The sequence below is a fragment of the Sorex araneus genome, chromosome 8 (assembly GCF_027595985.1).
Source record: "Sorex araneus isolate mSorAra2 chromosome 8, mSorAra2.pri, whole genome shotgun sequence".
Taxonomy (NCBI): domain Eukaryota; kingdom Metazoa; phylum Chordata; class Mammalia; order Eulipotyphla; family Soricidae; genus Sorex; species Sorex araneus.
The window spans coordinates 5,877,317-5,892,960 of NC_073309.1; the positions used below are offsets into that span (position 1 = coordinate 5,877,317).

General features: G+C 54.9%; 1 protein-coding gene across 2 annotated transcripts in view; it reads left to right on the forward strand.

The window, feature by feature from the left end:
• The first annotated feature begins 553 nt into the window (after positions 1-553).
• Positions 554-15,644, forward strand: part of ADAMTS18 (ADAM metallopeptidase with thrombospondin type 1 motif 18) — a 141,321-nt gene continuing 126,230 nt past the window's right edge. For both annotated transcript variants that reach the window (XM_055145562.1, XM_055145564.1), the window contains exons 1-3: positions 554-706; positions 800-878; positions 3,684-4,000. In XM_055145562.1, the coding sequence (XP_055001537.1) occupies positions 644-706; positions 800-878; positions 3,684-4,000 (459 nt within the window). In that variant the 5' untranslated portion in view covers positions 554-643. The remainder of the gene's footprint in view (positions 707-799; positions 879-3,683; positions 4,001-15,644) is intronic.

Genomic DNA, 15,644 nt, shown 5'->3' on the forward strand with positions numbered 1-15,644 from the left:
AGGATGCAGACGGCCCAGTTCAGGCAGCGGCCAGGCCCAAGTCCCAGCTCCCCGGGGGTGCCGGAGTTGGGCGTCTCTGCTCCCCGCATTTCTCATCGGAGCGCCTCCACGATGCGCGGCCGGTTCCCTCCTCGTTCTCAGGGGCCGCTCCCCCGAAACCAGCGAGGACGGGGCTCTTGGAGGGGCGGGCGCAGGAGGCGCGCGGCTTACCTGAGCCCCCCTCCCGTCTGCCCGGCCCGGCCCTCCCCGCCGTGGGCCCGGCCTGACCCGGGGCGCCCGCTCCTCTCCCCTCCCCTCCCTTCCCCTCCCCTTCCCCGCCCCCTCCCTCGGAGCGCGCCCGAGCCAGGAATCCCACGCCCTTGCCCCAGCCCCGGGGCTCGGCCGGGCCAGGGAGCCGCGGGTCGCCAATCACGGCGCGGTGGAGAGGCGGGCGCTCGGCTGGGGCGCGGGGGGACGCCAGCTGGCGCGGCCGGGGCCCGGGAGCCGCAGACGCGCGCACAGACGCCGCCGGACGCCTCGACGGGCGGGCGGGCGCGGGAGGAGGGCACGGCGCGGCGCTGCCCGGCCATGTGAGCGGGCGGCGGGCACCGGGGGCGCCGCGCTCCGGGCCGGCGGGGACGATGCGCGCCGCCCGCACCTGACCATGGAGTGCGCCCTGCTGCTGGCCTGCGCGCTGCCCGCCGCCCGCTCGGCGCCCGTGCTGCAGGCAGGTGCCCGGCGGGCCGCGAGGTGGGGGGCGCCGGGGGCGCCGGGGTGGGGGGCGCCGGGCTCACGCGCCCCGTGCCCGCTTCTCTTGCAGGCGCTCCAGCTGTGCTGCCTCTGCTGCGCGTCGGTCGCCGCGGCCAGCCACAGCGGCGGCGGCAGCGGATTAAACGAGGGTTCGTATCTGCGTCCCCTCCCCGCCCCCTCTGCACCCGCCACCCCCTTCCCCCCGACCCCGGGCGCTTTGTCCTCTCCTCCCGCCCCCCCCCCCTCCTCCCCGGGTTGGAGGGGAAGCGCATCTCCCCAAACCTGCTGGGTCTGTGCGCGCGCGTCCCGGAGGCTGCGCCGACTCACGGAAGGAGAGGAGAGTTTGCCTCCTTCTCATCCTCCGTGAAAGTAGATCCCGGCAGGTCCGGAGTGCGGTGGGGACTTAGCCAGGTGGGTAACAAGGCTTCCTTCCTGCTCCGGGCAAGCCTGCAGGTACCGGCAGGGGCGCGGGGCGCTGGTGGACGCGGGGACTCCTGCAGTTCCTTTTCCTCCCCTGGCGAGGTTGCAGAACACCTTTCCGTCCTGTGGTTTATTACCCCCCCCCCCAACACCAGGGGACAACCTCCCCCCCGCCCGGGCTCCCCGGCTTGTCCAGGGTCTGGAAGGGCCCGTCCTGATCTCACCTGGACGCCCCAGCCACCGCCGTCTCATTTTCAGCTTCACTGGGTTCTGCCTTCCCCTATGGGGTGGCGGTGAGGACAGTCATGCGGAAGGACCGTGCCAAGGGTTGGGGGTGTAGGGGGGGGCGTGCAGGAGAGAGCCACCTTTCGTCCCAACATAAGGCTGGTGCTGTGGTCCAGAGAGCCAGTACAGTGGGGAAGCGCTTGCCTTGTACACAGTGACCTGGGGTTCCTCCCTGACACCACCTGCGGTCCCCCGTGTTCCGCAGGTATAACCCCCAAATCATATTCATGATAATGAAGAGGCGGGTGTCAGCCAGCCTCACCCGGTGGGTTCCCGCTGCCGGTCTCTCCCCCACCAGGGCGTGGCCTCCACCTGCTGGGAAACAGCCCAGAGCAGGTGTTTTGCTGGGGGAAGGGCTTTCCCGCTGGATGCCCCCCCCCAAGGGCCAGCCCGGTGAGGCGCCCCGCATGGCTGCCCCCCAACCCCCCCCCCCAGCAGGCGGAATCTGATGCTTTGGGGCAGGGAGGTAAGAAACAACTTACTGTGGAGTGCCAGCGGCTGTCTGAGGAGTCGCTGCACTTGGGTTTATGTACTGGGGAAGGAGAAGGTAGGGTTTTGCTAAGAAAAGGAAGAAAAAACCCTGCTTTTAATCCAGAGCCTCTAAAGCAATGTAATAAAGCAATGTAAGCTTCTCTCCCCCCCCCTCTCCGCCCCTAGAGACAAGTATTGTTATATCCTGCTCCGTTTTTTAAGATGAAGGCAAAACCCAAAGAGTGGGAGCTACTTAAGCAGTAGGGTCAGAGAGAAGGAGTTATGCACTAGAGAGCAGTTAAACTGTCATAGTTTCAGGGGCTGGAGCTATAGCACAGCGGGGAGGGCGTTTGCCTTGCACGCGGCCGGCCTGGGTTTGATTCCCAGCATCCCATAGGGTCCCCTGAGCACTGCCAGGGGTAATTCCTGAGTGCAGAGAGAGCCAGGAGTGACCCCTGAGATCACCAGGTGTGACCCAAAAAGCAAAAAAAAAAACCAAAAACAAAACACTGTCATATTTTTAAATGTAGGCCAATTAAATGATCACCCATTAATCCCTTCCAGCTCAGCAGTAATTTGGGTATTTTTTGGGGGGTGTGTGTGTTGTTGACTATTTTGGGAAAAAGGAGATTCCTCTTTTCTTTTCCTCCTCCGCTCCCGAGGAACCCCAGTGACTCAAACGTGCCGATTCTTCAATGTTGGGAATCTTCCTAAACACTTTCCAAAGGAGCTCCCCGTTCCGTGCCTGGAGCGCGCACACGCTGGGGAGTGTGCAGGGGCCTATTCTGACCGGCTCTGCGCAGGGCTGCTTCTCAGGCACGGTCCTGTGCCAGGAGCAGGCGTGCAGGCTTCTGGGGTGCGTGTTTCCAGCAGCAAATGGGTTTTTGGCTCCTCCCCTCCCAAACAGGCGACAATTAGCGGTGCCCCAGGGAATCACGTGCACGTCTCTGTAAACAGGCCTTCCCAGGTGTCCCCCGCCAACATGCCCGAGCAGTTTGGAATGCCAGCCGAGGAGGGGGTGCACTTCTGACAGCCCCAAAGCATTTCTAGGCCTCCCCGGTGTTGGAGGCTGGAGGGGGTGGGCCCACAGCGCGAGCTGGGAATGTCCCTGGGACTGTTCAGAGAGCTCCCAGCTCAGCCGCTTGGTCGTCATGGTAGAACCGACACAGGAACCTAAGACTGCTGCAACTTGTTAATTATCCCCAGTCTCATCTCGAGTTACGGAGCCCCCGAGAGGGTTCTCATTTGAAATTTAAACTCTGCCCCCCCCCACCACCCCCATCAAAATCATATCCCCAATTTGGTTTCAACGCAACGATATTAATCTCCCTGAAAACAAATGGCATTCCTTTTGTGGTTTTATACTTAATAATTGCATCTCCCTTTCCCTCCTCGCCCCTCCCCGTGCCTCCCCCCCCCCCGCCCCCGTCAGTCTTCGCCTTGCACTGGCTGTTGGCTAATGTAGATCAAGGCCAGCTGCTGCTCCCCAGCATGTGAGTCCCGTGGCATCTGGCACAGATATCCTTGACCTTCGTGGACCTTGCGCTTGGCTCTTTGTTTCCCCTGGGCAGCCCCAGGACGTTGTTCACTGCCAAGGCCAATTCCGGTGCGCCCGGAACTCTCCAAACTCTCCATTGTTGGCATCCTGGCAGGGGTGGAAGCAGAGGAAGGTCTTTTGGAGCCCCTCTTGCCCTTGGCCAGGCCGCTGGGTGGCACGGGGGGGGGGGAGGGCACAGTGAGATGCGGGTGCTGACCGTGAGACCCTGCCCCCTTGGCAGATTACGTCTTTGTCACGCCGGTGGAAGTGGACTCGAGTGGCTCCTACATTTCCCACGACATCTTGCACAGCAGCAGGAGAAAGCGGTGGGCACCGAGCCCCAGCCGCTCCCGGCATTACCGATTTTCAGCATTTGGACAGGAACTGCACTTGGAGCTGAGGCCGGCGGCAATCCTCAGCAGTCACTTCAGCATCCAGGTCCTGGGGAAGGACGGCGCCCCCGCGCCCCAGGAGCCCCAGGTGCCTCGCTGCTTCTATCAGGGATTTATCCGCAACGACAGCACCTCCTCCGTGGCCGTGTCTACGTGCGCCGGGCTGGTGAGTAACCCGCCGCTCGGCGTCCACCCCTGTCATGTGTTTTCTATAACGTGAATGAACAGATGTCTGCAATATGAAGGGCTGTCCCCGGCCAGCTCGACACATTCGCACTGTCAGCTTTGATACTTAAATATTCTCAATTGAATTAATCTAATCTGCTCCCAGAAAAAAAGAAAATATAATAGAACTTTAATTACCATTTAGAACATTCTTTTGATGTTTTAATGGTCTGGGCCTTTTCATTCTCGGTGCTTGAGACGATCCCCAAGGAAATTAATTTGATGGACGCCATTCGTTTTGTCAAGCCTTGAGAGACCAGGCTTTCTGGAACCTAACAAGCCGCGGGCCTCGAAGCTGCTTTGAAATGGGGAAACTGCATTTCAATGCGAGATTGCCCGCAGAAGCCCTTGGAAGCCCAGGCCGCGCTGTAGAGGGAAGGCTCTTTGTTTCCTTTGAGCCAATCTGCTGGTGTCCCCCAGCTCCTGTCAGAGGGAGGGTGTCCTGTCCAAATACCACTGTCCCGTCCACATACCAGTGGGACAATTCAGTGGGGCCCGGGAGCCAGAGATCTCAGAAGACCTTCGGGACATTGTCGTTGCTTCTCTGTGTCCCCTCATCTCCGCAGTTCCGGGCCAAGAATATGGGAGGTCGATATTATTTTTCTTTGGATTTAATCAAGCTCTATGTGGGGCAATATGTAGTGATGTGTGGGAGCAGCCTTGCAACTGGGAAGCAGCTTGAACCGGCACAGAAGTCCATGTGTGTCATTCTGGGATACTGGGACGGGGGAAATCGAAGCAGCCTGACAGGGCCCGGAGCTAGCGACGTACAAGCTGGGTGACCTGCAGCCAGAAAGGGGGTAGCCAAGATGCTGGCAGATGAGAATCCCTCATGCTCTTTGCTAATTAATTGATAATTTGGGGGGACTTTCCAGGTAATTCTCAGGGGTCCCTCCACCAGCCAGCCGGGCCAAATCATTCAGACAGAGGAAGACTGTGAAATCCCACTTAGGAACACTCTTAAGAGAGGCTAAGTTGGGGCTGGAGTGACAGCATAGGGGGGAGGGCGTTTGCCTTGCACGCGGCCGACCTGGGTTCAAATCCCAGCATCCCATATGGTCCCCCGAGCACCGCCAGGAGTAATTCCTGAGTGCAGAGCCAGGAGTAACCCCTGTGCATCGCCGAGTGTGACCCAAAAAGCAAAAAAAAAAAAAAAAAGAGGCTAAGTCCAGCCATCCCAGGGGCTCAGAGAAAGGTTCTTTCTGGTATGACAGGAGGTGGTTCTCTTCATGCATGAAGTCCTGCCTGAGCTGGGTGACGGGAACATGGGTGTGAACTGTGAAGACCCATTTGATGACATTCTCTGATTTGGGGGCATTTTTTTTTTTTATAAACCTGCATCATGTGTTTCTAAAATCGACAGCATGTGTCAAGCCACGTTTACCACAGCGCTGTGCTTCTGGGCTGCGGTTCTGTCCTTTTCGCTTCCTTATTGTGTGTTTGTGGCTCGCGGTTGCGTGGCAGGCTCGTGGGAGGTGAGGGACGCCAAGGGCAAGGGCTTGATTTTCTCCCTTCTCCCCGTGGGACTCAACGGGGTGGAACTGAAGGAATAATCCAGTGAAGCTCCCAGAGGTCACTTCAGGAGAGACAGTTGAGGCCTGGAGAATGAGTCAACCACGTTCCAGACACCTGAGGATGTAGCCGTTGGTCACTTCATTCAGGAGTGAGTCCCTTCTTCAGGATAAATAACCTGACACCTAATCACGTGAAACATGGAGTCTGATTCGCTCACCCTTGAGAGGGGCCCCATTTTGCCGGGACTAGCCTGGCCCAGAGGCACTGGAGCTGCCCTCCATTCTCTCCCCAAGGAGCCCTGCTTCCCCCGTGAGCCCCCACTCCAGAAATTAAGAAAGTCAGAAGACACTCAGCCCTGCCCAGGGTCCCTCGAGCGAGTTCTGGCATGAGAACTACCCCGAGCAGACTGTTCTTTGCCGTCTACTTGTCGGTGGCCATGCCAGTGGATTCTCTTGAGGCTATCGTGAGGGGTCTGCAGCAAAAAGTTCTTGTATGTGCAGTTTGGTGACTTTGTTATGGACACATTTTGTTAGGAATACGGCAGAGAATAACGCTGTAGGCTAAAGACTCTGTGTTTGCTCAGCTTCTGTAGATTCTCCCACACCTCATGGCTGCACTAGTTATCACTGTCCCCCATAGCACCTGAGTTCCGGTTGCTCCACGCCCTTGCCAACATTTGCTGTTGTCTATATTTTTCATTTTAGTCACTTTGATGGGCATAAATTGTGCCGTATTATGTTTGCATTGTTTGAGGAGCATTGTGAAGTTCAGTACCCTCCCTTAAGCCATCTGGCAATGCGTATGCCCTTGTATGTTATATCTGTTTAACCTACAGATGAGAAAAAGTATCCTAATTTTCAACCTAAATTGTGTCTTTTCCTGTCTTTGAATGGAACAGGAATTCCACTGTGTCGAAACCCCTTTACTAACTTAGCATTCCTGAGACTGACTTTGAGTCTCTAGCAAAGTGATTCAGAATGCAGTGATAGTGAGCACTGTCTGACTCCTTGAATTTCCACACTGAGGGGCTACTTCTCTAGTGCGATGGGGATGAGGGGTGTCTTCATCCCGCTGCTACCTGTGGTCCAGCCCAGTGACCACTTTCTCTCAATTTAGTTAGCAACGCCTGACATGGATTAAAAAATAGTGAATGTCCAAGAGTTCAGAGAGAGACAAGTTTCTCACGTGTTTGCTAGAGAATTATCAGAGCTAGAAGACACTCATCAAAGCAAGACTTAGCATGTGCTAAAAGAGAAAAAGCTCTTCTTCTTCCCTTTGGATGGAAACTGACATGAGACGAATGAAACAGAGCAATGGACCACTTGACGTCTTTATACCAGTCTTGCATGTCAGTGGAGAACTGGCCTTGCTTCCAGTTACAGGTTCTAGCTCTCCCTAGTGCACACAAAGTGTGTTCAATACAGAAAGACATAAATCACAGGAAGAGAACAAAGCACCAATCAGCAAGCTGTTACCTAGAGTGCTAAGGAAACCCAGGAGAGATGGGAAAGGGTGAAGGATTATTAAGTGCACACACACACACACACACACACACACACACACTTGGCTACAATTGCTCTAGCATGGAATTTGCCTCCATCGCTCAGGATTTCTCTTAAAAAGTGCATCCCCCCATCCCCTACTGACAGTTCCCAGCCTATTCCAGACCTGAGTGGGTAGTCTTCAACTTGGAGCAGGTCACAAGACAGGCATTGCAAACTTCGCTGAGTGAATCCTGCCTTCCGTGGTGTCTAGGGGTGATCATTCGAAGGTTTCTCAGAGCTCTTAGATGGGAAGATGGGAACACCTCTCTGGCACAGCCCGGTCCCTGCTCCCTGCTGCCTCACACTTAATAAAGGACTGCGTTTATGGCCTTTGTCCTAAGGTCTCAGAGCCACAGTCCAGTCACTGGGTCTTATGCATCCTTTCTGCAGCGTGCAGCCTGTGCTTGCCTGGGTAAGAAAGGTCTTATACCTAGGGAACCAGGCAGTTGTTGGAGATGTTTCTTTACTTTTCAAAAAAATAATTGAAGTAACATAGGTTTATAGCATTCTATGTTGCAGGAATTTGGCATAAAACCCAGCATCTGTTTATACTACCCTGTGATCCCTACAAAAGTCTAGCTTCTACCCATAACCAGACAGTTGACCCCCTTTACCCATTTCACCCATCTCTCAATCCCCTTCTGCCACAAAGGGAAAACCTATCTGCTCCCTGCACATATCCGTTTGCCTTCTGCATGTGAGTGAAATTGTTTGTCTCTTTCCTTTGGCTTATGTTACTTAGTATGACCTAACCGTTGTTGCAGGTGGAAAGATTTCACCATCTTTTAAAAATAGTTTCAACTACTACTAGTAGTGTTCCAGTGTGTGTGTGTGTGTGTGTGTGTGTGTGTGTGTGTGTGTGTGTGTAGTAAGTCTATATATTCCGCATCATTTTATATTCATCTTAACAAGTGGTACCTAGGCTTCTCCCTTATCTTGGCTATTATACATAATGCTGTAATGAAAATAGGTGTGCATATAAATTAATGTTTTTCACTCTTTGAATAAGCAGCAGGTAGTGGAAGGGTTTCCTCTTCCACATGGAATTTCTACTAATTTTAGGAGACAGTTATATTCTGATTCTCAAGTCCCGGTTTGCTGCCTACCCCAGAATTCTCCTCTCTCTCACTGATTCCTTCCTTCCCCATGCCTGTTGGCAGCTCCCTGAGGTGAGAGGTGAGAGGTGAGAGGTCTCACTGGGGTTCTGATGGGCTGATGAATGATGAGCCTGCTTTCTTGTACCTGTAGGGCCACAGGTCCAAGGAGACCTTCATCCTAAAGTTGAACTGCAGCCTGCCTCTTACATAGACGCTGCCTGTTCTGTTGTTTCTATGTTTTGTTTTCCAGGATAGTTACCCAAATCGGGATTTCTCTTCCCGCACTGCAGGAGATCTCAGAGACCTTTCTGCTCACACATGTTCTTTTTTCATGCTTCTTTCTGCTAGCATGATCATTTTCCATGTGACCAGCTGTGTGATCTCCACATAGGTGTCCAGATAGTAATTCCTTCCTTCCTTCCTTCCTTCCTTCCTTCCTTCCTTCCTTCCTTCCTTCCTTCCTTCCTTCCTTCCTTCCTTCCTTCCTTCCTTCCTTCCTTCCTTCCTTTCTGTTTATTAATTTTTTTGTTTTGTGTGTCACACCCAACGATGCCCAGGGGTTACTCCTGGCTCTGCACTCAGGAATTACTCCTGTCGGTGCTTGGGGATCATATGGGATGCCAGGGATTGAACCTGGGTCGGCTGCATGCAAAGCAAATGCCCTCCCTGTTGTACAATGGGTCTTGAGACAGGAATTTCTTTATCCACAACAGAAGCCTAGGGAGGTAAAGCTCAGTAAGTATGTTTTGCTTTTGTTTTAGGTCGGTTTGTTTGGGGGGGCCCTGCCTGGTTCGTACTCAGAGCTTTCTCCTGTCACTGTGCTCAGGAGACCACCTGTGGTCCGGGGGAATCAAACCAAATGCCTTAACCCCTGGCCTATCTCTCCAGCCCCAGGCAGGCATGTTTTCCATTCTAACAACTTGGATGCAGGCTAGCATCAGAGAACCAGTGGATTGAGACATTGAACATACAGCAGATTGTTTCAGTAATTGCTGTGGGTTTGACAAATGGATCCCATTTTTTAAACCTCGTGGAAATGTCATATTTAAGAACTGAGTGGGAAGACACAGTGAACGGGCATTCTTTCCCTCTGCAACTATTCCGGAGCTTCAGTGAGGTCAGCACAGTGGGCAGAGCTGGGCAGCACGGTGGCTAAGGCTGCCAGCGCAGGGGCCGCTGCCCTCCCGTTCTTAGGGCTTCACTAAGGGAGAGGACGGTGCGGCCGCTGTCGATCTGGACAGTTACTGTCACCCGTGCTGGGATTTGTGCAGAACCATGAGGCAAAGAGTTCCTGGAGCCTGGTGAGGCAGGAAGGGGAGAGCCTGGCAGGTCTGTGTCGGAACCGCCTCCTGCAGCTGCCCCCTTCGAGTTAGAGTGTTGCGAATGCAGGGATGTTCCGCTTTATTTATTTATTTATTTTTAGACATCTTATTTATTTTGCTCTTTGGGTCACACCCAGCGATGCTCAGGGGTTACTCTGTCCTGGCTCTGCACTTAGGAATTATTCCTGGCAGTGCTTGGGGGACCCTACGGGATGCCGAGGATCGAACCTGGGTCCCGCTGTACTGTCGCTCCAGCCCAGTGTTCTGCTCTAAAGACCTGTACTCAACTCTCTTGAAGGCTACGGTTTCCCCGACTTCTGTGGTCCCGGAAACCCGCTTGCAAGGCATAAGCTCTTCAGAGTCTGGGAGTGGTGAGGAAAAACACCCAGGCTATGAGTCCCCAAAGGGGGCACGATCACACCGTAGATGATTGTTTCTGTTACCTGGGAATAGTTGGGCTTCCTGGCCAGAAAGTTGGAGAAATGCTAGACTTAGATGCTCTCTAAGAACTGGGCTTTCCGGCCTGATTATAACGCCCTCCTTGAAGCTAAGCCCGTGGACAATCTGGTCAGGGCCTGTGGGCTTGCCCTGAGGGAGCACTTCCTCCCTCTGTGTGATTTGTCCTTGATGACTGCATTCTCCATGAGGGGGTGAGATGTGCACCTCTGGCTCAGGCTCCAACCCCAAGACCCCTCGCCATGCAGAGAGCAGCTGAACTGACACACACAGTCACTTCTCTGCTGGATCTGAAGCGTTCGACCCCTTTTGCATTTCATCAAGAACCTCCGAGAGTGACCGGCCATCTGTCACCACCTCTGCCCCACCGCTGGTTGGGAGCCAGTCTCTCCCCCGTGCTGTGGCGGGCCCCGAGGCGACTGCCAAGAGGAGCCTGGGCCACCACCCTCCCCGAGGCCTCCCCCCTTGTCCCTTGCTTTTCCCTGGCCTCTCTGTCCTTTGTCCCCCTCAACAATGAAACTGTCAGTGGCATTTGTCCTCCATGCTGGCTGCTCCAGGGTCCGTGCTGGCTCTTGCTCTCGGGGCTGGCCATTTGTGGACCTGTCACTGCAGTGACCCCTTCTCTGGAGAACCCGGCCTCCCCCCTCGATCCCCCCTCGCTCCCCCCTCCTCCCCGAAGCTCCTCGGAAGCTGCCGGGCTTCAATGGGCGGGCGGGGAGGCTTTGATCTCCCCCTTTCCAAGGAGCTTTATGACTCAGAAGGCCCGCCATTGAGGGCACTGCCCCGCAGTCTTTAGAAAGCTCATTTCCATTCATGAAAGGGCCAGACTTAAATGACCTCTGTCCAGACTGGCAGAAAGCAAGCAGGCCCCTCTGCCTGGGGGCCGGGGGGTGGGGGGAACGACCCGGTGAGCTTGCTTGGGGCTGCTGAAGCCCACCGGGAAGCCCGGAGGCCGGCTGAGCCCCGAGGAAGATGATGTGAAATTAAGGATGAGAGCAGGGCCGAGGGCGAGGGCTGGGGGCATGTACGGACCAGTGGTTTGCACCCTGGCAGCCACAGGTGGAGAGTTTTCTGGAATCCCACCCACTGCTGGGGAGAAAGGGAGAGTCGCTACTGCTTTGGCTGGGAAGATGGCTTCTCTGAGGTTCCATCCCTGGCATCCCATATGGTCCCCTCATGAGCACCGCCAGGAGTAATTCCTGAGTGCAGAGCCAGGAGTAACCCCTGAGCATCGCTGGGTTTGACCCAAAAAAGCAAAAAAAAAAACAAAAAAACAAAACCAAACTCCAAGAATCACCAGGAGCGACCCCAGGGATCAGCGAGGAGGCTGGCGGCGTGATGCAGGCATCGAGGCACACGGCTTGCGTGCAGCTGATGCTGGTTTGATTCCCACCACTGCCCGGTTCCCCAGGCATGGCCAGATACAACCCTGGCAAGTCCCTCTGAGGTGGCGGCACTGCATGCTCAGGGCCTCACACTGAACTACTCGTTGTGGTTGGCCAAGAATCACCAGGAGTGAGCCGGAGCAAAAGTACAGCGGGTAGGGCGTTTGCCCTGCACGCGGCTAACCCGGCTTCGATCTCTGGCATCCCATGTGGTCCCCCCAGCACCATCAGGAGTGATTCCTGTATGCAGAGCCAGGAGTAACCCCTAAGCATCGCTGAGTGTGACCCCAAAATAGCTTAAAAAAAAGAATCACCAGGAGGGACCCCCCACGGATCAAACCTGGGTTGGCCGGATGCAAGGCAAGAGCCCTAACCACTATCCCATCTCTGCGGCCCCTCATTTCCCTAGTTCATGAGCGACTCTGTCCAACGCTTCTGAGCAGAGCCGGCCTTGGCAGAAAGCTCTAATGGCTGCCACATGGCAGGCCTTGAAGCCACCTGCAAACCACTTACCAGTTGCTGCCGCTTAGTCATGTGGGTGTCACTGCCATCTGGGTGGTACCCCAGCCGGGGCCACCAGGAAGCCTTTTCCTCTTTGTCCTCTGGGAACCTTGGCCCTCCCGGAGGCTCCTTCCCTTCCCTCCAGGGAGCGTTAGCGCCCTCCGCCCACTGTGTTCCCACAGCAGCAGTAACCCTGAGAGGAAAAGGCGCTGATTGGTTCTGCGGACAGCAGAGAGCAGGCCCCCGGGATCCCTCCCTCCGTGTGGGGAGCCCATCAGGCCCGGGCTTTCGAAACATCCCTGTCTGCCAATCTAGAAGCTTCTCTCTGGCAGGTCCAGTTATTCCCAGGAATGCCTGTTCCCAGGGGCTTCTGAGCTGGCTCTGGGCCAGAGCCCTTTCCCCGCCCCCTGCCCTGACACCCGCCCCACTGTCCGAGGGTCTGTCTGCCCTCTGAGATCAGTGACTGCCTGCCTGCCACTAATTTCCTGGGCGCCCTCTCTGTGCGCCCCTGATTTGGGAGTATCTGGAAGGGCTGGGGAGAGCTTTTCTGCGGGTTTGCCCCGCTCCCGTCCCACAGATCTATAAGGCCTCATGCACCTGGAGAGTGGACCTTTTTTCTCTCTCTACATTTTTACTTACTGCAGCGGCAAATAAAGAGTAGTTGCCTGCCTCCCTCCCCGTAATTTCTTTTGCTGTTTAGGTCACATTCGGTGATGCGCAGGGCTAACTCCTGGCTCTGCACTCAGGAATCACTCCTGGTGGTGCTTAGGGGACCATATGGGATGGTGGGAATCGAACCCGGGTCAGCCGCGTGCAGTGCAAACGCCCTCCCCGATGTGCTATCGCTCCAGCCCCCCACCCTGTCATTTCTTGATGTATAAATGAACTTTTAAAATTTATTTCTTCGTTCCTAGATTTATTTCTTTCTAGGTTTATTTCTTTATTCTATGCAACACGGGAAAATGGAGAGACAGTAGGACGTGCCACGCGCTCTCCCTTTCCTGCCAGTGCCGGTCTGCCTCTCGGACCTAGTCTCAGAGGTTTGCAGTAAGGTGCATCAAAGAAGACCAATTCTGTCCTTCCGAAGATGTTTCTTTGGTGCATAAACTGATCCTCCCTGGGGTGCTCAGCCATCTGGGTGGCTCTGCGCCATTATACACTTTGCCTCACAGAATCGTGGGACCTGTTTGGGGCTTTCAAGGTGCCACCTCGGGCCATCATCCCGGGTGGCAGGGGGGTAGATTAAAACACACGTGGCTGGGAAAGGAAGGGGGGGGACCTGGGTGGAGAGTATTGGGTGGAGGGACCGGTGTTGGAGTCATACCCACCTGAGCCCAACCATCAATATCTCTGTCCTTTCGTCACTCACGGTGATTCCATAAAAATATAATTGTCTTAAAAAGCCCTCCAAAAGCACACGGGGTTTGGACAGCCCGTCGCGTCTGCTGATGAGGTTGGCAGCGGAGGGGAAATGATCCCCTTTGAAGACAGTTTTCACTTGGAAATTGTTTCCTGTTCACACGTTGTGAGCAGAATTCAGGCTGCCCAGTCCCCTTCGCCCAGCTTTGGGAAATTATCTCAGGATTCGGTTTCCCATGATCACACGTTTATTAAGTGGAGATAAAACAGCAGCGACTTCAAAGGGCAGCTGGGAGAATTCTGTGAGCTCACACGGACGCGGGGTGGGGAGGCTCCTTGTACTGCACCTGCTCTGGGCCCAGGCGCCATCCATCACGCCGCAGGGGCTGCTGGGAAGGGCTTCGAAGATACCATCAACGAGTTGCCCCTCGGACAAGTTGCTCAGGTCGATTTTATTTACTTATTTACTTACTTATTTATTTGTTTGTTTATTTTTGCTTTCTGGGTCACACCCGGCGATGCACAGGGGTTACTCCTGGCTCATGCACTCACAGATTACTCCTGGAGGTGCTCGGGGGACCATATGGGATGCTGGGAATCGAACCCGGGTCGGCCGTGTGCAAGGCCAAATGCCCTATCCGCTGTGCTATCGCTCCAGCTCCTGCCCCCAGGTTGGTTTGACCTAATCGTAGGAATGCTCGGGAAAGAGCACAAGTCGGAGAGCTTTGTCCCTGGAGGGGTCTGGCTCGGCGGCCCCTTGCTAGCTCCCCCTTGCTGGGCAGAGGGCTGATGGTCCGTGGCTTGGGAGCTCAGGGGCTCTCCTGCTGACAGCCCCTAGGAAATAGAGCCTCAGCCCTGCCACCGGAAATACTGAATTCTGCCCAGACCCGACCCACTAGGAAATGTGTTCTTTCCCGGAACCCCTCCCAAGGCCTCCTCCCAAGGGCAGTGTCTACTGCCCATCACTGATTTATGGGGAGTCGCTGCTGTGCAGCCCCTGATTCGAGACGTAGTCCTTGAAAAGGGCTGGGGGTGAGCTTCTCTGATGGTTTCATCAGCTCTCACGCTCCCCCCCCCCCCTTCTCCTCTTGCACTCTGATTTAATCCTTTTTCTCTCACACGTTGCTACTTTTGAGGAAGTAGCAACTTTCTCTCCAGGTGGACCCCCTGGCTGGGGCTGTGGGAGACCTTGGGCAGAGAACCTGGTGAGGGGGTGCCTGGGTCTCGTGCTTGCAGATGAGAGGGGAATGGGCAGTAAAGGGAAGACCAGTCCCATGCTAGAATGGACCAGTGAATTCTCCATCGATTCCCCAGATGCCTTCATTTGGGTGGGGGGAGGGCGGGGGGGGGGGCGGGCAGGACAGTGGTGCCCAGGAGACCCTTTAAAGCTTCTGTGGGTCAGGGACTGGTCTATCCAAACAGGACTTCTCAGCGGGGCACGTGGATATGACAGGTGGGTGTCTTCCAGGGCTGTTCTGTGATGTTGACTAGTATCCCAAGGTCCTCTATATTCCGGAAATAGTTGGCACCCCCAGCTGTGTCAACCAAAAATACTTACATGGCCAGAGAGATCGTGAAGCAGGTAGAGCGTTTGCCTTGTTGGTGGCCAACCCTTTTTTGGTCCCTGGAACTACGTAGCACCCCCCTGCCCCCCCAGCACCTCCAGGAGTGATCCTTGAGCACAGAGCCAGGAGGAAGCCCTGAGCACTGGCATGTTGGCCCCCCAAATCAAACCAAAAATAAAAGTTTCCAGATATGGCCCAGTGACTCCTGGCGATATGACTGTCCCCAGCTAAGAACATTTGATCCAGCAAATGTAAGTTGACTTTGCCCCCCTCCAGCCCCCGCCCCTGAAATATACTTGCTGTTGAATTCAGCATCATGAAGAAGGATTGCTGGTAAGTTCTGCTAAATTCTGCTTTTGAGGAACTTAGGGAAATGGATGGAACCTGGGGGAATTGCATAGCAGCAGAAGAACTATTTAGGGACAAATGAAAGGATGTGTATTTGCTTTTGAATTTCACAGACTGCAGAAAATCATGGGATTTCTGAAGGCACAGATATTTATAATAAAACTCCAGCTTGCATTCTCAGGAGGGAGGGCGTCTCGCCTTGTGTCGATTGGAAACCAGATGCTATTTCTGAACTTAGAGCTGACTTGGGGGAAACTTAGATGGACTCTGCAGCCTCTTGACCTGTAAAAACAGAGGCAATGAGCTGGCCTGGGAACAAGATTGGGAATGTTCTCTGTTCTGGGACGGCGTGCTCAAGCCGGAAAAGTTGGTGAAGGAATATTAGATCAGGTTATCTACTGCATGTGGGCAGTGTGTATATTTCCTCTGTGTATGCAGGCAAAAAGCACGAACATTGTCCTTCCTTGGCACCTGGGTCCTCCCCACCCCCTTG